Below are 24,603 nucleotides of genomic sequence, written 5' to 3' on the forward strand. Positions count from 1 at the left end.
TTTACTGTGATTAAACATCCTTGTGGCCATCCCAGTAATTTTTCAATGGAGGCTAGGTTCAGGCATGCCCTGAAATCATTTGCCACACTAGAGACTCTGAGTAAGGCATTAAATGTGGTACATGACATTAGAAACACCGGCAGTACACCAATCGAGTGTTCTTTGGAAAAAACTCACAACAACGAACAGGAAAACAAAAAAGTATCCCAGAAGAACAACGTACAATTATTTGCAAGCCCAGAGGATCTCTTTAGAAGCACTACCTTACCTAGGAATAAGACACTAGAACCCAATCTGCAATAAAAATCCTGGAAACAACATCCAACACAGGGCTGTTTGAAAGAGCATTCTTGTTCTGATTTAGGGACGCAAAGCGTAACGACTGGAGATCACCATCAACCAGTCAGGATCTCCATGTCCTTATCTTATATACGATTACTTAGAAGAGGAACAACAGGACTACTGGTCCCCAGTCACTAGACATCGGGTTTTGCTGTTTCTTCTCACTTGGTCGGTGTTCACAATCTTGAAATCAAACTGGCTTGCTTGCTGGCCTAGACTCATCTAAGCTAGTGTGTGGCTCTTACATAGGCTGCAGGATGAACCCAACTCCTAAAGTCCTGATCTGCCTTTTGCGTCACTCCTCATTCCATTTACCCACCTACACAAACTCCTACCTCCTCCCAGGAAAGGCTGTATGTGCCACATCAACTGCTCTTAAGAAATCTTTTTAGCAGGGCAAACATATTCAACGCATCATTACAAAGAAAGCCCACAGGACATGACTCAAAAATTACAAAAAGTGATTCAGCATTACCTGTAAGAGAATTAAGTCTGCATTCACGCATTAAAAGTAACAAACAAAACCAAAGGTGCTTGCTACTGACAAAGAGGAGAAAAAAGTAAAAGTATAAGGAATGATAGAGCACCTCACTCACCAAAGGCACTGAAAAGCTGGTAAAGGTCACTGGTCTTCCACTCTTTGGGGAAAGTAACATGAAGAACATGATCTCGTTTTGGCTGCACTGCAAAACAAAACAGCATTTGTTAAAATAAGATTCACAACTACTATCTTTAGAACATCCTGAAAAAAGTTATCCAGTATGGTCATGTAGTTTTTATTTTAAAACAAACAAACAAACAAACAAAACATTAAACAGGCCCAAAACTATGAAACTTCATCATGCATCAACAGAAATGCGAACCAGACATACTTAATCCTACTAGCTCATCTGTACAAGAAACTGAAACAGCCTTTCATGTAGTGGGAAGTGCCCACGGATTCAGTCGTTCCCAGCCTTTGCACCAAAGACTTTTTTATTAAAAACTACCCTGAGAAAAAAATAGCATTTAAAGGTCAACGTCTAACAAAGTGCAAGGGAACTTTTAGCGTACACTGAGAGTTATTTTGAGCTTTGTGAATTAGAGAGAGAGAATGTAAGTCCAACTGCTGGACAAGGCAAGAGTAGGGCAGAAATTACCACTACCCATCTGCCTTACTTTCACACACCTGCCCCTGCACACCTGGTTTTGGCAGGCTATTGACCAAAAGCTCGGCTGGTACAGATCAGTTGTACGTAAGGAATGACCAGAACGCACACGCGACTGCAGTTCCTTTCACCAGAGACCTGAGCTTTTCACACCTGAGCTGTGAATTCCCACCGTATGCTAAAAAGAAGCAAGTGGCATGCTATCACGTGCCAGGATACTGAAATATTTTACATTTTCATATGAAACTCTTTACAAATCATTAACTGAGTCACTCCACAGGTTTCTGCAGAAATTCCTGGTTTTATGGACGACATATTGACAGCTCTTCCCTTGTCATTTGACGTTTGATGTGAGACAGCGGCTGAACCATGCAAGTGGAGTGTTCCACTTTCTAATTTACCTCTCCAGTTTGTCAGAAGCACCTCAGGGTTAACTACACACAGCTTTACCTGATCAGATTTTAACTGGACCACATGGGAACACGCTCAGGAAGCTTCTCCCTGCCTTGGGTATAGAGATATACAGGCTGGCTTCCCTCCTAGTGAATCACCCTCCTGAATTCTTTTTTTCTCATTTCTCACCTCCTTAACTCCCGGCACTGAAACAGGAGAGCTCCTCAAAACCAATGTCATCCATGTAGCACAGCTGTCCAAAATGGGGCCAGCAGCCACGTGTTAGTACTAGATCTGACTCTTGTGTGTCCTTGACCCCGTTACAGAAGGGCAAACCTCCCAGGGTTTTTTGCCACATTTAAGATGTAAATTTGCAACGTTTTTTGATGAAAGCCTTGTGCATTGCTGATTTAGTAAACACAGCAAAGCAGGAGCAATTACTACAATTTAGTTATGACTAGTAGCTACGGTAAGTGGTAGCGTCCTCAGCCTGGTATGTGTTTTCTAGTCGAAAGCAGGTACATTTCTAGGTTCAACTCCCTTTCATAGGCAAGGCTTCATTTTCCCATCAACTTGAGAAGTGCAGCTTTCAACAGTGACACTGTTTCCTGAACAGACAGAACAAATTTTTATGCACTTTGGTTTTAAGCCTTTCCACCTCTGCCCAAAGCTTTAATGGATGTTTTATTTCCAAATAATTTTTAACACCTTCCATAAACTCAACAGAACACAACGGTTACTTAGAGGCCTCTAAAACTCAAGATCCTAACCAAAATGTGTCATAAAAACAGCACACAGATTTCAGACGCACCTATCTGCTAAGGAAGAGATTGCAGCATGAACTCAAGTTCGTAGTAAAATACTAATTAAAAAAAATTCACAAAACAACCATTATGCATGTATCAACAGTAAAAATAATACAGTCATAACTCAGCACTCATAACTGAAACACTGAATGCTTGATGAAATCATGGCAAGTTTTGTAAGTTTTATTTTGAGTAACTACTTGCTTTGGCATCCTCTCAATGACCCGAAGTATTTATCCATTCTTCCACTCAGTATCAAGCAGTTTGGGAAAGAAGCAGGCAACCTAATCAGATAATCATTCCAAGGGGCCCACAGAGCCAGAGCTCCGTGATCTGATCACCCAATTTAAATATTAAATATATCCCCTTACAGCATATATTTTTCTCTCTGGTAGTTACTTACCATAGATTCATTTAAGCCAGAAAAGACCAAGCTGCAGAAGTTATAGTTTTACTATTTAATTTTTTTTTTTAAAATAGGAGGAACATTCAGATCATTTGATAAGAGGCTAACAACCTAAACACACCGGATGTCCCATGCTTTAGCTATACAAGAATTCATCTTTACATCTCCTCCTCCAGGAAATTTGTCAGAATGGTTCTAAGTTCGCAACAAAATAAGGTACTTACAGTCTGGTCCTTCCAAATTGAGGTATGGTATGTCCATTACTCTCATAAGAAATAGCCTGAAGCAAAACGGAAAAACACAATTAGCAAATTTCTACCTAAAGACCTTTTAATATAGCTTAGGGTATGGTTGGAACGATTAATTCTACTTCTTCAGAAGGAACATCTGAAAAACTAGAAGAGAGAAAGCTTATTGAAACAGACTGACTCTCTAAATAAGTCCAGCCCATTACCTAACAATCCAGATTCAAAAAGTTACTTGGAACCAGGCTAGCAATTTTTCTTATTCAAAAAAACCCAAGAACAAAGAATTGAAAACAATTAAAGCTAGTGGGGAAACGAACATTTAGAAAGTAGCAACTCTGTGCAAAAGAGCCAGTTACATGGTGGATGGTGCAAAAGCTGTCATTCTAAACACTGATACTTTCTAATTTTCTGAGCACTGCATCATGCTTTAGACTGAATGGATCTTAAAACTCTGTCAGGACACTTTCATAGAGATAACTGAGACACACCTTTTGCCCTTTAACATGTAACTGAAGAGTTTCTCAAAATATTTCAATAAAAGCTCATATTCAGCTCTGAAAACTATTTCCCTTCAAAATAAGTACCCTAAAATCCTGCCATAGGTAGATGCCACATTGCTGCCACAAAATATTTGCCTTGTGTCTTGCTCACTGGAGGGCTAAAATAATTATTTTTTCTATCATAGCTCCAAACAGCTTCTAAAATGCTTATCAGATTACAGTTACAGTATTCAACTAGGCAATAACTGATATAAAGAGCTGATAAAAACATGCCAAGTGGGTGGACTCATCTGTAACTCCCTAGAGATCCTTCATATCTTACCACACTCACTATTAGTTTTTAAGAGTCTGAATATTATGTCCTTAAGGTTACTTGTCGCACTGAAGAGTCTACAGGAATGGAGATGATGACTTGTCTTTACTATGAAGAGGAGAAAACAAAATAAAATTAAAAAAAGCTGGGGGGGTCATGGACCGTATGATTTACATATTTTACATGTGGTTTAGATATTAGTCAGAGGGGCTGCAAAGAACTGGCACCAATTCTGACACTCACTGCCCCATCTCATGTCCCCGAGTCGCGGGGAAGACACAGTCTGAGCTGTGTTCCCCTGAGCACTGCAGAACCTAAAAAGAATTTCATCAGCAAAAGTTACAAACTTCAGCATCAATTAACTTTAGAAACTCGAACACTTCCAGCACAGAGCTGAGTAATGGAGATAAAAGAGCAAGTTTCTCTTCCTGTTCAGCCTAGGAGCAGCTGCCCTACTGCCCCAGCTGCACCAGAGCTGCCTGGGGGACTGACAGCGCGGGAACGACGGCAGCTCCAGAACACAGCTTCCGCAAGGAAAGAGAGAAAAAACATCCTTCCACTAGTTTTGTGCCCTAGGTAGCAGTTCTCACAAAAAAAAAGTTTACTAAAAATACAGCGAAGACTTCTGGAGAGAATGCTGATTAACCTGCCCTGCCCCAGGTTTTATTATGTGGCCAACTGCAGGAACATACTCGTGCCAAAAGGGATGCATATACCTGAGATCAGTCAAGATCAGGTTTTTAACCTTTGAGACAGATCCTACATTTATTTGCTTGGTCAAAGAACCACGTCTCTAAATAGTACATACACACACCCTGCCTAAAGAGATAGCCTCAGTACTGATTTTAAAATAAAGTGCACTTAAAGTGCGTTACAACAGTCACCGCAGATTGTAGCACTAACTGACATCACACAGGCTATGAACAGAATTGCAGTATACTCCACACTTAAGTACCCATTAATTATAAGATTCCTCATCTAGCTGCAAAAAAATTAAAATCATAAGGTTGTTCTGTACAACAACATGAACCCTACTCTATATTAAATTAGCGAGATTCACCAAGCTGTAGCGATAACATTACTTTTCACTACATTAATTTGCAATTTTTCAAAAGCTATACTGACCAAGCTAAAAAAAAGAAAAAAGTTATTTCCTACACTGTTTAGAGGTTACAGCCAGCTCACGTGGTCAGAGGAAAGGTCTATTTCTCCAAATACAAGAATATCCCAGTAACCTGGAGATATCTTGAGACAGCCACTCGGGTGACAACTGTTCTGTGGCAAGGCAAGGCCAGGCAAGCAAGGAGAGCCCGGCTACGATCGCACTGCTTCCCAGCACGCAGAAACAGCGTCAGGGGGTCAACATTCCTCCTCTGCACTGAGCTGGGAGGAAAGATAGCACTTTGTGTGATGAACCGGGCAGAGAAACCGATCCAGCTGCAAAAAGATAAGGCATCTTCTTAAGCCCCGATCAGTTGACCCACCCAGCTCATTAACTAGTTAGTACAGTCACAGGTGGCTGAAAGCACAAGGACAGCAATTCCGTATTCCTACACTGCGATTTAAAAATTCTTAGTCGAGCCATAGAAAAACACACTGCTGCTCTTTTCCAAAACTGCAAAGAAAATTAAACTAACAGACAAAAGCAGAGGGAGCAATTAACTAATTGCAATACCTGCCAGAGAACCTAGCTCCCTGTGAGATCTTCCGCAAATACAACACCAAACAAAGTTATGGGCACAAATTTTGGGTTCTGATGTCCATTTGTATGAAAACAAGTATTTCTAAAGATAACTTGTATTTCTACAGACCATCACGCCATTGTGCTTCCATTTCTCTACACCTCTTTCACCCCCTACACCTCTAGCTACATCAAAAAAAAACTCAAACAATCCCAAGAGCTCCAAAATAAAGGTGTCCTTAAGTTTGGGAGGGGCTTGCGTGTGGGGACAGGGAGGTATGGAAGAAGAGAGACGTTGCTCTAAACAAAACAGTCCAAAAAATGTCCAGTCAGCTGTGACGTATGTAACACAATACAGCATCCGAATTACACACGGAGACGTTCAGATATCAGAGTATGAGCAGTCTGATCATCTCAACTCTTGAGCGGATCATCTCAACTCTTGAGGATTACTCCCAGCAGGTTGTTCACATGAACATGATTTTTCAAAGGTGCTGTATATACAATGAAGCATAAAGATTACAGAAATGCATCTCTGGGGTTCTTGGTTGATCAAGCTCCTTATCACAAACCTTACTGCATCATGCTTAAAAGACTCAAACAACTCCAAGGCCAAGTTAGTTTAATCAGTTCCACTCTTACAAGAAGTTGAAACTAAAGATTTTACCTACGTTCACCATTAACCTGTATGACCCCACTGACCTACGTGCTGGCCACCACTCTTGAAAAGCAAGCCAGGGAGTCCCAGAACTTTGCTGACATAATGGAAGAGGTCAAAATAACTACTGAAAAAAGTATTAGCCTCCTTTGAAGGCTAAGTTTGTAAAAATCAAAACTCCATTCTTCGTTTCTAAATTTATTCACGTTAGTGACAGGTCTATTCAAACCAAAAATATCTCCAAATTCCTATCGGTCATACCAGTCATGTAAAACTTTAATTTCTAAACTGTATTTAAATATTAACACCTAGGATGCAAAGATCTTGAAATTAAGACTTTTACAATCAACCCAAAGAATCATAAAGTGGTCTGCTTTAAAGAACATTTTCCAGACTACCTTTATAATCGTTCAAAATGAGAATGCCGCTTCTAAATAAATGCCTGCTCAGCTGCTTTCAGGAAAAACTTTTGTGACAGTAACTTTCATACTGTTTGCCTGTTGCAGTTTGTGTTTTGCTTGACCAACATGACTACAGCACAAAGGAAAACGTTTCCTTGTATCTAACTGCTGCCCACAGGATCAGGCAGAACTTCTGGAGGAAGGAGGAAGACAGTTTTTTTTTCTTCCCAGGAGGAAGAGAGGATGCTCAGCTAGGGAAAGCTTCTAGACCACAAACTAGAGAAAACTACGTGTAGCAACGTACTTACTAGGGAGCTTACGCTAACTACGTAAACTGCCCAAGCCCGGGTGCTACTCACAGGAGCTAAACAGATCTAGTGCTGAGAGATCTGGTCTGCAAGGACGTACTGAACAAAGCAACAAATGTCTAACAGCTCTGACTTCTGACATGTACTTGAATGTTTTTCTTTTTTTCTTAAATAATATTTTAAAAAACAGAGTTGTCTTATTTTAGCTTGTAATTTTGCATTAGCGTAAAAAAAAAAAAGTTTTACAAATACAAGCCTTGGCCTGTTCACTGTAAGTAAAGGGTGAGACAGTCATCTCCAAGCTCCGACTCAGGGGTGGCAAATGTTAGTTAGAATATGGCAAAGTTTCTAAAATCATGTGAAAGTAAGACACAGCAAGTCTTCTAAGTTTCCATGATTTAAAAATAATCCATCGCTTTTCTCAAATAAGAAGATATGTTCTCAATAATGATTAACTTTGGTTTTTTTGGAAGCAGTAATTTTCAGTTCTTGCTTAACAAACCAAAGCTGCTGCACTCCCCACATTTTCTGTTAACTCTTCCTTTTGTTTCAGTTATGCAGCATTAACTCTGAAGCCAGAACAGATGTGGCAGGCTTCCTCTCAAAACTGTGAAATGTCCATGTTACCACATTGTCATATTTCAAGCACACAATTAACTTAAGAAGCTTAAATTTAACATAATATTGTGACAGTTTCAGAAGCTTTGGTCTGTACCTGTTGCAGATATGCATCTCTAGAAAGAGCTGAAAGCATTATGGTAACGACTGACAAAAATAACCCCCTCAACTGGCGTCTACTAGTTGGCATGTGTGTGTGCCGAAAACCACTCTGTGACAAACCTCATCGTAAAATGAAACTGTGCTGATGAGTTCTATCAGACCAAGCAGTCCCAATCAATCCATCAATCTTATCAATCAACTTTATCAATCTTGACAAGGACACAGAGTACATCATCAGTAAGTTTGCAGATGACACCAAGTGAGGTGAGAGCGTTGATCTGCACGAGGGCAGGGAGGCCCTGCAGAGGGACTTGGACACGTTGGATCGATGGGCCGGTGTTACTGGTGTGAGCTGCAACAAGGCCAAGGGCAGGTCCTGCTCTTGGGCCACAACAACCCCCAGCAACGCTCCAGGCTGGGGGCAGTGTGGCTGGAGAGCTGTCTGGCAGAGAGGGACCAGGGGGTTCTCTTCGACAGGGGCTGAACACGAGCCAGCAGGGTGCCCAGGTGGCCAAGAAAGCCAACGGCATCCTGGCCTGTGTCAGCAATGGTGTGACCAGCAGGAGCAGGGAGGGGATTGTCCCCCTGTGCTCGGCACTGGTGAGGCCACCTCTTGAGTGTCGTGTCCAGTTTTGGGCACCTCAATCCAAGAGAGATCTCGAGGGGCTGGAGCGAGGGCAGAGGAGGGCGACAGAGCTGGGGAAGGGCCTGGAGAATAAATCGTATGAGGATCAACTGAAGGAGCTGGGGCTGTTGAGTTTGAAGGAGGCTGAGAGGACGTTGTGGAGAGGTTGGGGCTGGTCTCTTCTCACGGGCAATGAGCGATAGAACCAGAGGAAATGGCTCCAAATTGCAACAGGGCAGGGTTAGACGGGACATTACGAAAAACATTTTCACAGCAAGAGCAGTCAGAGATTGGCACAGGCTGCCCGGGGAGGGGGTTGAGGCCCAATCGCTGGGGTTGTTTAAAGGTCGTTGAGATGTGGGAGATGGTTTAGGGCTGAGCTTTGTAGAGTAGAGTTAATGGTTGGACTCAATGATCCCGAGGGTCTTTTCCAGCCTGAATGATTCTAAGGAATGTACATACAGTTTATAACATCTCCATGTCAACAGAATCACCTAACAGCTGTCACTATAGTAATTTGGTTTCCAGACCAAGGAAAGCCAAAAGTCATTCATCACGATTATTCCCTCATTTGTGCGGGCAATCCGACACTAAAATAAGTTTGTCAACTCCTACATGACAAGGTTTAAAAGGATGAGATTTCTAATCGATTTAAGCAAACCAACAGACAGAGTAAAGTACCAACAGCTTTTTCACTTCAACTCCTTCCCCTTTATTTGACAGGTTATACTATCTTCAGAAGCTTCATAAGGTAAAATCTATACATTAAATATGCAAAGGATCAAATCTGTGCATAGAGACTTCTAGATTTCTCATGCTTTACTTCAATTCATTCAAGTAATTTGTATGAAGATCCAATTCAAAAGCAAAATACAGATCATAGCATCATCCCATAAACTCCTTATCATATATGTTTATGAAGCCTTCTTAAAAATGGGTTACCTGACAATGTTCACACATTAGCTTTTTGTTATTTGGATAACAAAACAGTAGGAATATTTTAGTTTTTCCAGACTGTTTAGTGTACTCAGTTTTAACTATCACCAGTTTCTGACAGTGTCCTACAACATAAAGAACACTTGACCAGTTTTTCTTTAGCTATTCCCAAAGCTTACTCCAGAAATAGTTTTCTAAATCGTAAATGTACTCCCAACATGGACATGGCCAAGACCATTATCTCAGTCCAGGTGCTCTTCCACGTGTCTCTCACAGGTCAGCAGAAAGTAAGCCATTCTCTTCAAAAGAAAAGGTATTTCCTTTACAAACTCCGCCCTCTCTGCAGCATTACTAGCGTGAACCAGAAAGTCAACCAAAACCAAAGTGTGAAATAAAACGCAGTTATAGCCACTGATTCTGAAGCTAAATTCTAAGGCTAGTGTTTTATTTCCATGTTTTAGCAGGTCTTTTAATACCACTTACTTGTTAAAAAAGGGTTCAATGAGTTTTGATCTAGCAGATACATGGTTTTTCGGAGGACTGAGGAATGTTCCTGATGAATGAAAAAGAAATGCAGTTTGTAATAAAAAGCCACAGACAGCACTGAGGAGAATGTTTGGAAAAGACTACCTAAATACCTAGGAAATTAGCCATGGAAATGAAGCACAGTCCAGTAATGTAAGCATCATATCCTGCTTCATGAAGTTGTTCAGAAGATGTATCATAACTTGGAAATCCTTCTGCACTTTCTGAGGAGAAAAAAATAGCAGAATTTAAAAAGGCAGCCTTGTATGCTTACCCACACACTTATTTTGTCAGGGCATATCATTTGGGTAAGTTTATATGATTTTTCAGAATTTCTGAAAATTCACAAGTTCTGAAAAAAAGTACAGCTTTGTTTTACATTTTTAAATAAGAATAGGCTCCTAGGAGAGAAACTGCTTCCTGTTAAAGAGCTATTAAACCACAGACCTACTTAGCCAAAATAGAGTATTACCCCTACCAAAATGACTGTAGGATTCCCCACACAGCATATTTTTTTCCTGACTGTCTTGTGTTTAAAAGAACAGACACTCAGGCTAGTTGAAAACTCTAGTAACCTGTTTGTTAATGACCCAGTTGACCTATGGTCAGATTTTCCAAGGCATTGAAAGGATGAAGACAGAACTAAGTGACTAAAAATGTCTTTATTGACAACTTTATTGACAGTCATGCTTGGTGTTTTCACGAAGACCTTGAAAAGTACCCCCTGAATCACCCCTGGAAGTGGAAACCTTAATAAGCATTTCTCTGAAGAGAAGTTTCCCAAAGTGCCCAAGCCTCCGTAACAAAGACGTATGGGCATATCACAATTGTCTTAATCTCTGAAATTTTTCCCACTCCCAACACCCAAGTTATTTCACCTCTGCAGCTAGCTTCTCAGCCTCTAGAATGCTGGCACGTTTTCCTCTAGGAGTTATACTGAGAATAGAACTGGAAGAATAAAATTAACTGTTTAAAAAGCCAGAATCATGACCCTTACATTAAGGTACAGACTGAAGAGTGAACTCTGTAATTCCATTTAATTTATTGCATTCAAACTAGCAAAAGAAGCAAAAACAGTGATGAAACAGACCCAGGATTTAAAATAGTAATACAGAAATACTTGCATAACTTATATAATGGAAATATCTAAGCATATATACTTGTTCTATTTCGTAAAAAGAAAGTTGCATCCAAATTTCATATATGAAACTATAGCAGCAAAATATCAGGCCATTTTTTCAGATTAGGCCTTGTAAAGTTTTTTTTACAAATAAAGTTGCCAATGTTAAGCTATACTTGCTGAGTTGCAAACGACACTTCTTATTGCTTGATTTTTATTTTTCTTTATAGATACGTATCCACAAGAAAACACAAAAGAGCAGCTTTTAAGAATGCTTTGCTTAGGATGTTCTGAAGCACATTAATCATCTCTGATCAAACACCAACACCTCTGAGCTGGTTAACCTTTACGGTGCTGAAGTAAAAAAAAAAGTAAAATTATTATTTTATATTACTTCAGCAAAAAGTTTTAGATGACAGCTGCCAAACCATGTTTCATCCTGCGAAGAAGCTACAGGGGATATGTCACTAAAAGGTGTGTGTGCAACTACTGTGCACTCCATACGCGTGGCACTACTCGGGCCAAGGACCCAACAGCCCCTGCTCACTGTCTAAGAAGATTGTAGATTATCCATTTTAATATCTCCACTGTTACTACAGCTTAAGTGCACCTGCTCTGCATATTCAGCAATATCTCCGTTCTGAGGAAGCATTAAGACCTCCCCTCCCAACATACTCTACTGCTCAGTACCGTCCTCCCGCTTCTAAATTGGCAGCGTAAGAAAAACTGAGGTCAGCTTGCCCTCGGAGTAAAGATCTGTTCATTCACCATAAAGCAAAGAGAGCTCTACAGGAACTTAAAAAATTCTAGAACACACATCACTAGTCACTACTGTGTAAGTTTGCTCGGTTTAGTTTGTCCAAGAGCTTATTAGAGTGCTCTGGCTTTGATCTGACAGACGATAATAACAAAACGATACGGTTTTAAAACAATTTTAAGTTACTCATCAAAAAGCAACCTAAAAAAGCAAAACACCTTCATGAGAAGGCGCTGAAACTGCTGTTCACTGAATATATCCACTCTTCTGTTACCTGAAATGAAGTGGAAGGACTCCTACTCCCACTAATAGTTCTAAATACAGCTGTACCATATGTATACCGCCGGCATTTAAAGCCCCTTTCATCAAAATACGAAGTATTAACAGGGGAACTAACACGTCAGACCAAGAACAAAAATAATAAACGTACTTTCTGTGCTCTGAAAGAGGAAAACATTTCAGAAACAAGACCATTTTGAGATATCCTTACCAACTTTAGGAGGGCTGAATGGAGCCTCTTTTAAACGCTTTTCCAGTTCTGCAAGGGATGTATTATTAATGATCTCCTGCAAGAAAAAACACCATTAACTGCCAAGGTCAAGCACATCTTCCCTGAAACTAAAATCAAATAGGATAAAAGGACTATTTACTGCTGCCACCTTGTGTTCTCTAAGGATTTATATATGGCCTAACTTCAAAAAACCCAGGGAAGTCTGTCTAACCACATTTTAAGTAACAAAAGCTGTACATATTTTGGCATTCGAAGTCACTAAGTTACCTTAAAATTGCAACACCTAAAAGTCACTTTTATACAAGAATAAAAATTCGTATTCTGAAAATGTTGTAAGTTTAGATAAGGAGTTAAGAAAAATAATTATTTTACAAAAAAGGTGCATCACAGAAAACATTGTTAGACATTTCTCTTTAAAAAAAATTTTAAAATTAGCTTGTTTCAATACACATTTAATGCAAACTTGTACCTTCAAATCACTCTATAATAGTATTTTACCTTAAAAGGTTGTGTGCTTGCCATCAGTTTAGTATCCAGTAGCCTAGAAACAAAGTAATAGCAAAGTGAGCTGAAATGGAAGAACGTTCATTTTGCCAAATCCTCCAAAAAATAACACAATGCAGGAGTTGGAAAGGACCTCCAGAGATCACCTAGTCTGACCCCCCCGCTAAAGCAGGATTGCCTAGAGCGCGTCACACAGGAGTTCATCCAGGCGGGTTGGAAAGTCTCCAGAGCAGGAGACTCCACACCCTCTCTGGGCAGCCTGGGCCAGGGCTCCGGCACCCGCACAGGGAAAAAGCTTCTACTCACGTTGAGGTGGAACTTCCCATGTTCTAACTTACACCCATTATTGCTTGTTCTATTGCTGGGCACCACTGAGAAGAGATGTTCAAGTCCCTTCATCATCCTCGTAGCTCTACGAGGATGATGAAGGGACTTTAGACGGATGATGAAGGGAGTTTAGACAGAACTTCCTGCGTCCCAGCCCGTCCCCACTGCCTCTTGGCTGCCACTGGGCACGTCCTGATGAGTAGATTGAACAATGTTTTAGTGTATTAGCTGGGAAACAGCAGCTTCACCCTAGGTAAGAATTACGCTCAGATCTTAGAGCAGCCAAAATAATCCTTGCACGAAAAGGGAGAACAGTAAGCAGGAGTGAATAAATCTTGTTCCAAATGTAGTGCAGATTCAAAATACCAAATATCGTGCCAACAACAAGGCGGCAGCTGCCTCTTTCGCCAGGAAGCAGAACAATACCACTGCTCCTCTGCAAAAACCATGCTAGAGAACCGTTTATCGAACTCGTTCCCAATTTTATTTCCAGCAACAGCTGGGTTACAGGGCTAGGACAAGCAATGCCAGCCTGCTAAAACAATACTAAAAGAGTTGAAAGTTTGAACTAAGAACTTACCGGGGAAAGACACAGGATGTTACTTCTTTGAACTCACTTAGGTCCTAATTTAACATTAAACCAGAAGACAAAATCCAAATAAATTAACTGTTTATCAGTCTCAGGATGATTCATAGCAGTAACTACAATTGTTCAATCAGCTTCTAAAACTGAGACACAGTGACTGAATTCTCACCTCCTAAGAGATATATTTGACAGCATTACCATAAATAACATCTGCAATTACACGGAACTACAGACTAGTTATTTGATTTGCCTGTGATTCACAAGAGAAATGTTCTATCACACCCAATCCCCCATCCTATTATATAACCTAGAGGACCTCTAATTCCAGCCGTGTTAACTTAGATGTCCCCAGCACTTCCGATGTCAGTGCCACACAAGCAGCCACTCCAGGAGGACAGCTGACTGCCTGCACGTTTAGATCTTCCAAGTGGCGAAAGCACAGGAAGAGCTGAGAACTGCTTATGGGCCCCACCCTCCAAACAGGTCCCAAAACCTGTAACACCCATGAGCCCTTGAGGACCGAAGTACTCTAACCCACAGTGTGGGTCATCCTTCCAACGAGACCCTCAGCTTCTTCAGACAACACCCTCAGTGCCAACGCATCACTTGGTTTAACTCAACTGCCCGACTGCTGCGGGTACCAGCTGTCCTCCTGCAGGCCTGAGAGTGTGCCCCTCCGATTCCTGGGACACTGCACCGCTTCACTCCAGCGAACACCACCCTGCTACAAGAGTTCTTAGCTTTCTAGTAATCGTAGTACATTACATGAAAACACGTATTTCCACTTTGTAAAGTGCAGGGAGAAAAAATGCGCACAGTAACACTGAGACCCCAAATCAGTACCTTAACAACCAAGTCCATCAAATTTACCTGCCATTATCAAATCAGTTTCTGAAGGACTAACAAATATGAGCAGAAACCACAACTCTAATGTAATGTTTAATTTTAAAAAAGGGAAGGAGAATTGAACCCAACTAAGCTTTCAATAAAAACATGTAAGAAAATAGCGCAGAAACCCAGAAGTAACAAGTGCTCTTTTTAAAATACTTTCTGGTGTTCTTTATAGACTGTCATGCGAATCCATTCACAAGAAAGTCTGGAGACAAGACTAAAGATGAATACATTAAGACATTTACTTCATCAACTGAGTTCTCAATGAGATTACTTACGTCAGGCAGGGGGCAATAGAACTGGTGTATGGTGTGCATTACATCCAGCAGCATATTGTGCCCAATAACAAGTTTGCCCTGGGAAGAGAACATCAGACCTCAGTTACACGTCCAACCACAGCCATGGCAAGGGCAACGTGGGAAAAGCAGGCTGCACCAACCGACTGAAAATAATGCGGCTGAAGGGACCAGGTGTAAAGCTACCGCCTATTTTAACTATGTAAGCAGAGATGAACAGGGTGACCTTCTCTGACTAAGCTTTTAACTGCCAGAAACAAACAAACAAACAAAAAACAACAAAAAAAAACCCACCAAAACCAACAATCTTTCCAGGACAGAGAGAAAAAGCCCTCAAAGCTTAGGTAGTTCAGATGATCTTGTTAAGAGCCCTAAGAAATCGGTATAGTTGACTTTTACAGATAATGAGGTTGTTCATGTCAGTGGTGCAAGAGCTTACTTAACACACTCAACCGTTGCCATGAAGTGACATCAACTTAAAAAAAAAGAAAAAAGCCAGTTTAACTTGCATTTGATCTTATCTTCCAAAATGCAACAGCAAAGAATTCTGTCTTTGAATCGATTCGGTTTTTTTCTTACAACGAAACGTACATTAAAAATCACGCTAACTTACAGAATTAGCAATGGCATGAATGACTCTGGAAAATCCTACTGCATCATTCAATTCTTCCTGTAAGCAAAGATTCTGACATCAGTGACACAAACACAAATATTGTCAAAGCTGTCCCTGCCAACCGGCAGCCATGCCAGCGTGGTTCCAGCTATTTCTCCGACATAACCAAGCACAGAGGCAATGTCAGCATTTGGAAGGTACCTGAGGTCAAAGCAGGATGCTGCTGACAGAACTCCAGTTTATATGGAGCCAGGTCACTGTCTTACACATTAACTTCAACAGTGCTCAACAGCCATTGGACTGCGAACAGCTTAAGAAAATAGTATAATTAAGCTACATATCTTCAGCCGTATTTTTTTTATATATGTTGTTATAAAATGCAACAGGTTGAATCCTGATTGCTATTTCTATTAAATCAGATTGTGTTTTTATGCTAAAATTGAGACTGGGGAAGAAACATTCTTCACTATTTATATAAACAAAAATAAAAACTATTATACAAATACAATATTCTAGAATGTAAGTTACACATTTTAAACTGACTTAGATTGGTTTGGGAGGATCCGAGTACAGCATCTATTTTCGTTTCATTTTTGCAACAGATTGTTGCTTTTCAGGTCTGGAGAAGTAATTTCTGCCTTGTATTATCTGTCTTTGTTCAGCCAGCAGTGAAATTCAGTAAAATGTTCACTGTTGATTTAGTTCAGTCCTGAATGCCACTAGTCACAACGAATACTATACCTATAAAACTGCTTCGGAAAAAATCCGCTCTAGTAGCAAATTGTTCCTAACTTGTCTCCTGGAAAAAGGAGATGTCAAGTAAGTTGAGGTCTCTGTTAGACATCTCTGTCCCTCACAAGGCATTCTGCTTGCAAGTATTATTTGCTCCAGCCAAATTGACTTTATCTTGAAACACAAAAAAACACAAGAGTGTGACTAAGAATTCCGAGAATTCAAATCCTATGACTTCTTGAAACTTGCATCAGACTCTGCAAGCAAAACCAGTCGCTTCATACAAAACTACGGGAGTGCCTGAACATATCAGACACGACTTTTCAGCCAAGGTGTTGCTGCAGTAGCCCTGTGCACCATGTTTCTATCAAGAAAAGTCAGATGACACATTAATTGTACAGAACACTTTAACTCAGGCAAGTAGGAACAAGCAAGTTTTGTAACAAAGTACTACTCCAAGGACAGACTGTGAATCCAAATAACGTGAAAACCTGCTTGCGAATGTCTGCCAGCCCTTTTGCAACCACTTGTTACACAGCACTAATGAATACAATCAACTGATGTCTCCTATTTCTAGACCGTGCTTCTCGGAGAGAGCAGACTCACGTAAGGAGGAATTCACCGCTCCAGGATATTGGTTGAGTATTCTACAATTACTCATTCCTTAAAATTTTGTAGCATCTTGCAACTCTTCTCGCTCTATTGCAAAGCCTAAGCTATCCGGCAGAATCTGAAGGATCAGACAATAGCTACGGCCAAAGGAAAAGGAAATACCCCCCAACCCCATCGCGCCGCTCTGTACGGCCGACTGAAGTCACAGATTCTCCCCCTCCCTCTTTCATGGGAACTAATGAAATGAACTTACTCACCTGTTCTTTGGCCTGCTTCTGCTGTTCTCTTCTCTTCCGTTCTTCTTCATCTACCTTGCTAATAACAATGTATCTCTCCTTCTAAAATAAAAATGTACAGTTTCAGGAATGAGTCAGTCAAGACCACTGCAAGTGTCTGTAAACTTACACTGTGAAGAAAATGGAGCAACAGCTACTTGGTGACATGACTGTTCCCATTGCAAGCACCACCACATCACCTGCTCCCAAAGGCCTACTTGAAAAAGCTGTATTAGATTCATCCACCAAACCCAACTTTTACTAAATCCACTTTTTACTTCTGAGGAAAGGTCATCAGCCTTTCCTTGTAAATAGTGGGTTTGAAATATATTTTGAAGCAGAGGTTTGTGCTGGGAAGTGAGGATACAGCACGTGATGCCTCTATTTCCCTCTAAGATGGAGATCTACTTTTCTGCAATAATGAACATCAGATCCACTACATCCTAAAACACCCTTTAGTATCCTTTTAACAAAAAATATGGAGCCACACAAATGCTTACACTTCACGTTGGTTAGATTTAATGTTTAGAAACTAGTTCATTGTATTTCAAATGTTTTGTACTTCGCATAACAAAGCTGAAGTTAGAACTACAAGTTGGTAAAACTGAGAAATACAATCTCCTTTTAACAGAACAAACGCCACAGGCAGTAACATGATCAGTTACCTTATCTGACTCCAGGGTTTCAACATGGATACCTTTTGGATACCTACACAGAAACAAATGAAAAGTGACTATCAAGTTATTAATTTGGCATTTGGCATATTGAAACCACAACAGTGATTCAGTAATTTCATATTTCATTATTACTCTCTAGGTCTTAAGTGTAAAAGAACTACTAAAACATCCTTTTTAATTTAAAGGAACAGAAAATTTGAAGCAACAGGCTACTTAAATTGGCATCCTTACACTGCCCAACAGTAACTTGCACTAAAATGTCTTTTCTTAAGCAATTTTCCATCCTATTGCTGTGCAACCTGTAACTTCTTGCTGTAGTAATATTAAGTAAATATCACCCAGATACTGCATCACAATCTCGAATCTCTGCTTTCAGTCTCACTTCTTGAGATTCCACCTTAGAGAGAGCTTTATTTTCTCCACTTCCAGGGCAAGTATTTTACTGTATTTTCCGTATTTTACTAGTGCAGTCAGAACAATGAAAAACTCATTTCTACGACCTTACAGTTTCTCCAAAGGCCTTAAAGGATCTATTTAACAAAGATAAGGATAAGGCCAAGAAAAGGGAAAAAGAATTACTGCCAGAATTAGGATTTAAGTCATCAGAAATGCTTGTATTTGTCATCCAACAGAAAATGGTAAACATACCAGTACCTACTATAGACCTAGTAGTTTTTCAAGCAAAGCCCACAATCACTACACGCACGTGCACTTTCTATTCGCTACAAACCTGTCAAGTTGCATTTGTTACATAATTCTAGGCTGTGCTGATCTAGTCACAGATTTTAGATAGGAATGATAAAATAAATACTAAGCTTTAAAATACGCAAATGAGTCATTACAAACCAGTGTAACGCAATTTATCTTGTCAGATCATTATGAAAGTCCTCTCAGAGGAAAAAAAAAAAACCTCTACATGAATCACCTCTGAGGTTAAATAAATCAGATCTTACCTAGATTTCTTATCAGAAATACTAAAAATATACAGTAAGGCAGTATTACCAGTAACTTACTTCCAGCTCAAGGTCTGATAAATTAATTTCCTCTGAAATCTAAAATAAAAAGACAATTGCGTTACTAGTACTCCTCTTACAAGAGTGTTTCACAGTAATAATGTTCAGTTGAAGTCAGCTCCTTGCTCTCTTGCAGAAAGATTTTTAAAGTAGGTACACTGTACCAGAACCCACAGGCCTGGAAGGGTAATACTGAATTCTTGATACTCAGTTGCCAAGCTGGCATTCTGCACAGTTAACCCCCTATCTTCTCACCAGCAAATGTTCTGCAGTCATAATTACTGAATAGAGACACAGGGATGTTACCTCCCCCCCAACTTTACAATGTTCTAGTATTGATTTCTAAATTAACTTTCTTTCTTTCTTTCTTTCTTTTTTAGTTTTTAAAAACAGTACTCTCCAAACATCTGGAGTCCAAAGCTAGACAGAGTTTGGGAACAAGACCCACTAAAAGGAGTTTCAATACACAGCATCAACCGTGAATAACCCACAGCTCAAGAGAAATACATTTATAAAATGCACATCCAACATCAGCAATAGCAAAAGGAGGCTCACATGTGTAAGACAGTCCTGGCTATACTTAACTGTGTTGTCACTACAATCAGAAGCTACGGCTCATATAGCAGAGTCCGAGATCCAGGTAAATGACCACGTTTCCTCAGCCTTCAGAGATCAGTCAAATGTAGATTTTGCTACAGTTCACCCAAGTAAAGCTATTTGTCTTCCTTGTCACTGCCCTAATTCCATATGGCCAAAGCAAGTAATTTTTTTAGAAGACAGAAAATTTCAGAAACTGACCCTGTACATGGCTCCAGTTCCAAACTTTCATTTTCTTCATTCTTTAATAAGTCTTCTATCTGTTCCCTGGAAGAAATAGATTATTTGCTTCTATACCTACTGTTTCTTTTTTATGACGTTTACAGCTCTCCCTCAATACAAAAATACACTTCACAAAAAACCAGAACTATTTCACAACACACGAACAAAAATAGCTTCAACATATGAACATGTCACTATTGTTTATGCTTTAGTTTCCATAACATCCGATTATAATAAACAATTTTACTTACACTACTTTCTCAATGAACTTTTTCTGATCTTCAGGAATTGTTACAGGACATTTTGTGGCATTAGGAGAAACATATGACAGAGATGCTGCACCATTGGCCTGAGAACGTTTTTCATCATACTGTTCCCTCAGCTGTCTTTCTTCTTCCTGATTTAAATATGGAATTCCTTAAAAAAAAAAAAAGCCAAAGAGAAAAGACATTCAGAAGCTCATCATGGCCTGTCCTAAGAGATCCTGCTGTGCCAGGGGGGTTGGACTAGATGATCTCTACAGGTGCCTTCCAACCCTGAACGTTCTGTGATTTTGTGATAAGTAGAGATACATCAGGGATGCAGGATTTAGCAAAGACTTATCACTAACCAAGCCTTTGCCAGCGCTATACCCGTGAAGGCTCAAAACACATCCTTCCCTTTCAGGCACCTGCTCTAGGCCCCGTTCCTCTCTCGTGTCTACAGGCCTCCTTCCAGCACAGCCCAGACCAGCTGCTACCACGGGACTCTTAAGAGGTAAATGCCTCATCTACCCAGGGCACGAGTCCAGGAACCGCCGAGCTGGAGATCACAATCAGGAAAATATTTCGCACTCCTCTTCCTTGCTAGCTGCATCACCTTAATATGAGATTGCAGCGGCACCTACTACAAAGCACTCATACCTTTTCTGAAATGTTACTCCTGGTCCACTATTTATGTTTAGCCACCAAATGAAAATAAACAACCAAACACACGTCTAAACAGAAATTCTGTTCTGCTGAAACTACACAATGAATTTTTGGAAAGGGCGTAGCTATCAGCGCAACTGTAGATTGAAAAATAGTAATTCTAAAAACATCATCATGTGTTAAGGGAGTATCACGAATGGCTGGTTTTCTTCCAGCAGAAAATGAACACATCCTAAATTTTACAGACAATGCAGGAAAGAAAACAAACCAAAACAACTCACCGTTGCGAAAAACTTTATTAAAATCGAATCCCTGGTTTGCTAAAAAATCTATACTTGAACTCTGCAACAAAAGAAAATAACTTTACAATTGGCAAAAGCACCTGTGTCACAAAATACAGTTATTTTTACACTTTTAAAGAAATTATACGAAGTCCAAAATCAAGAGCAACCAAGTTTGTGACCCTAAAGAAGCCACAGAGTTTAGGCTATGCTACTTTTGCTATTTATTTTCAACTTCCATAAAGTACAAGAACAATTAAAACACTAAAGGAATAAAGACAAAAAAACCAAGCTATGTGGAGAGAGGAAACTAAATAAAGCAAAATGTGGTTCAGGAGAACAAATCTGAGACCAGAGAAATGCTGGCAATAGCCTGGGAAGCAGTGAAAGTGAGAGAAGCAGATGGGAAGAAAAGATGAAACAGGAAAAGCAAGGGAGCAGGAAGTCGGATAGCAAAGGAGAGAAAAAACATAGAATCATCATGCCAGAAACCACACATGTAATGTGCAACAACATTTAAAACCTAAAGTGAAAGGTACTCCCTTAAACCTCATTTTGAGAGATTGCTCTTAATTGATGCTTATTTCTACTATAAGAAAAAGACCAAATACTAGAAATGTACGTTCTTCTGCCTTTTAAGCTGTTAAAGGAACGAGGCACCTCTTCCTCTACAATGATGTAGTTTTCCAGAAAATACTTTTCAGGAGTTTGCTGCAGGTACACATTAACCAAACAAAACCAAATCTGTTCTCCTACTAACCTGACAGACAAACTTGACATCTGGTGAACTTCTGTTAAAGGGTTTTGGAAAAATATAGAAATTAAATGACTTCATTATATACCTGTAAAAAAGATAAGTTGCATGTCAGTATAGCTTAGCAATGTTACTTCATAAATTCCTCAATTAAGAAAACAAGAAGTAAGAGAATAACATACTTCTCTTCTGTGTGATCATATTTAAAAGTGCAAAGGCCAAACTGAAAGAGCAAAAAATCCATGGAATGCTGGAAAGGAAAGGAAAACTTTGCATGAGAATAAACGTCGCACACATTTAAAAGCTAACCAGCGTGCATCTGTAATAAATACGACTGCTCCCCATTTCAAAACCGAACAACTCTGAATCTTCCTAAGCAATGGTTGTTCTCTTAGCAATTTTGAAGTACACACTCGAGAGTTTTTCAACTAGCTTTCATCCCCATTTAATCATCCTACTCCTGGCCAAAGATGATTTGTAGTATGCACTTCCGTTCTGAAGGAAGTCCCATCTCCTTCCATCTGTTGCTCATGCTCAGGACGCTGCATCTAAAGCAGCTGTCGGTCTCCGTCTCAGCGTTCACTTACGCTCCCCGTGGTGTGGCAGCAGGCTGGGAGGGACACCGGCTGTGTACAGTGTTCAAGTATATGTAATAATACACTTAACATTCCTCTAATCCACATGGCTAACAGTGGGCAACACCATGGATGTACTAGCACGGTCACTAGGCACTTGATCATCACGTCCTCTAGTATTTCACAATTGTTGGAACAATATTTGAGAGGTTTTGAACACTGCAAGCATATGAGAAAATAAACAAGTAGTGTGGTTTCATTGAAAGACTTGTTCCTCTTGAGGGCCCAACAGCCACTTTAAACACAAAGAACATACAGGAATATTCAATGATATCACAGCAAACAAGTCGCAACAAAACATACAAAATTATCCTCTTGTCTTAGAACCACAGAATAGTTTGGGTTGGAACGGACCTTAGAGGTTGTCCAGTTCCAAGCCTCTGCCACCCACCAGAGCAGGTTGCTCAAAGCCCCGTCCGTGCCAGAGACACGGATGTCGTGCAGGACGGTGTCAGATATTTTGCACAAGCCCAGGTAGATGATCTTTGAGTATAAAGATCAAAAATATCAGTAATCAAGTTAATTTTTTAGCTGTTAAAAGTTAAGTTTTTCAAAGGTGACAGCCAAGAATGTGGTTGGATACTGACACACCAGACCTCTTAGAAGAAGCCGCAGAGACTGACTGTGCCTCGAGAGCCTCAACTGTCGCTACCCTGAAGCTCTCGAAGGCTCACGTTCAGCCACATGAGAACATGGCACCCTCTAGCTTCCTGGATGCTCTTCAGAGACCGGTCCCTATTTGGAGAGTTTCCTTTAGCGTCTGAGGTGGGGGGGGTTGGCTTTTCTTGTTGGTGGTTTTTTTTAGCTACAGCCTCCCCCCCAGCTTTTGCCATTTGTTGTCCTAGTTTCTCAGCAAGAGCATGAACCAATAATTCCCTCAGCTTGCAATGTCTTTTAACAGAGTATTAGTAAACAGCGTTCATTCACTCCTTGGACACTTCAGGAAACAACATGTGCTGAGATGCTTCGCATTTCTATTTTCTGATCCCTTTCTGTCATGGAAAAGTATAAAATAAAAGCACCCCAAAACCAAATACCAAACCCGCAACCCAAAATATCACAGTTTTGACCTTCTGACCCACAGAGCCCACATGTTATCTTGTGTCATCATTTGGCCATTTTTCAAAACTCTTTTCACACCCTCCATCACCGTTTCTTTGTGCACGTGTGTGAAGAGAACCAGAGGTGGTGGGGGCGGCTGGTTCTTAAGCTTTGTTAGGGACAGTACCCGCTGGCAGGGGGAGGTGGTTTGGGAAGGACCCTAGTTCTGATGCAGTTCCTTGGTCACCGAATTTCTCTTACCCAGGCTCCCTGTGAACTGATAAATTTTAACACTCTCAACATCCTTTAACAACTTCTACACATCTACTAACTCTGACCATGACTTCTGAAAGCTTCAGGTAACACTCCTCAGCTCTTCTGTTAGCAGAAACTCAATTCTGCAGAACTCTTATCACATTTCTTTACGTTGTGCCCATTCTGAACTAAGCAGTTCTAACCTCTTTTCCAGCATTTTCCTTTTAGTGAAATACTTTACCTTCTTAAGTTTCTGATACCTTTCTTCTGGAGTGTCAAAGCCATTGGTTAATGCACTAACAGAAGGCCCATCGCTGATCCCTGAAAAAGTAGAACTTATTTTGCTTCAGGTAAGCTTTTCAAGATTAGCCACAGCAAAGAAACGTAAAAACTGATAACTTACGAAAAGTATTTTCACTTAAAGTACACGTCACGATTATTTTTTGGTGGAAAAGATTTTCCACTGCATAAAAGTACGCATGTTAGCACAAAAGCTGCCCAATTTGATGGCAGTGTTCTAGCAGTAAGGCTCTGCTGTTCTGGTTCCTGTCGAACGTGACAGTAACACGACTGAGCGGCGGCATAATGCCGATGGCTCTTTACAACCCAGGCAGGGTCAGAGCTGATCTAAACCCGGGAAGAGTGCTGCCTGTAGTTCTCATGTGACTCAGTCACCTTTAGCAACACATAACGGTGCTTCCATAATCGGCACATCCAGCAAAACCTAATCCTGACCACGTTTGCGTTTCGTGGTTGGCTGACGCCGGTACCTCAGAGCTGGAGCGCTTACCAAGGCCCCTCTGAGGCACAAACACTCTGGATTGTACCGATGTGTAAGTTCTCACTGCTGCCTCGCCCTGCCCAAACGCTTGCAGGGCCTCCCTGTTTTATCCCAAACTCTTGCTTTAGCGACACATATAAACTTGTGGGTTTTTTCCCCGAGCTGCAGCTGAAAATCAATTAACATGTCAGAAGACTGCAGTGGG

General features: G+C 40.4%; 1 protein-coding gene across 1 annotated transcript; it reads right to left on the bottom strand.

Annotated features, from left to right (window-relative positions):
- Nucleotides 1-938: 938 nt before the first annotated feature.
- PARN (poly(A)-specific ribonuclease) lies at nucleotides 939-23,939 on the bottom strand (the record flags this gene model as incomplete). Its single annotated transcript, XM_009869556.1, has 18 exons — nucleotides 23,859-23,939; nucleotides 21,869-21,936; nucleotides 21,693-21,774; nucleotides 20,933-20,993; nucleotides 19,995-20,160; nucleotides 19,723-19,788; nucleotides 18,925-18,963; nucleotides 17,900-17,942; nucleotides 17,217-17,297; nucleotides 15,616-15,672; nucleotides 14,985-15,062; nucleotides 13,810-13,853; nucleotides 12,897-12,939; nucleotides 12,378-12,453; nucleotides 10,124-10,234; nucleotides 9,969-10,038; nucleotides 3,320-3,375; nucleotides 939-1,025 (listed from the first exon to the last, which is right to left on the bottom strand). Coding segments are annotated over exons 2-18 (1,222 nt in total), but the record flags the coding sequence as incomplete, so codon positions are not given.
- Nucleotides 23,940-24,603: the final 664 nt, after the last annotated feature.

Source organism: Apaloderma vittatum, unplaced genomic scaffold (genome assembly GCF_000703405.1).
Source record: "Apaloderma vittatum isolate BGI_N311 unplaced genomic scaffold, ASM70340v1 scaffold10795, whole genome shotgun sequence".
Lineage (NCBI taxonomy): Eukaryota > Metazoa > Chordata > Aves > Trogoniformes > Trogonidae > Apaloderma > Apaloderma vittatum.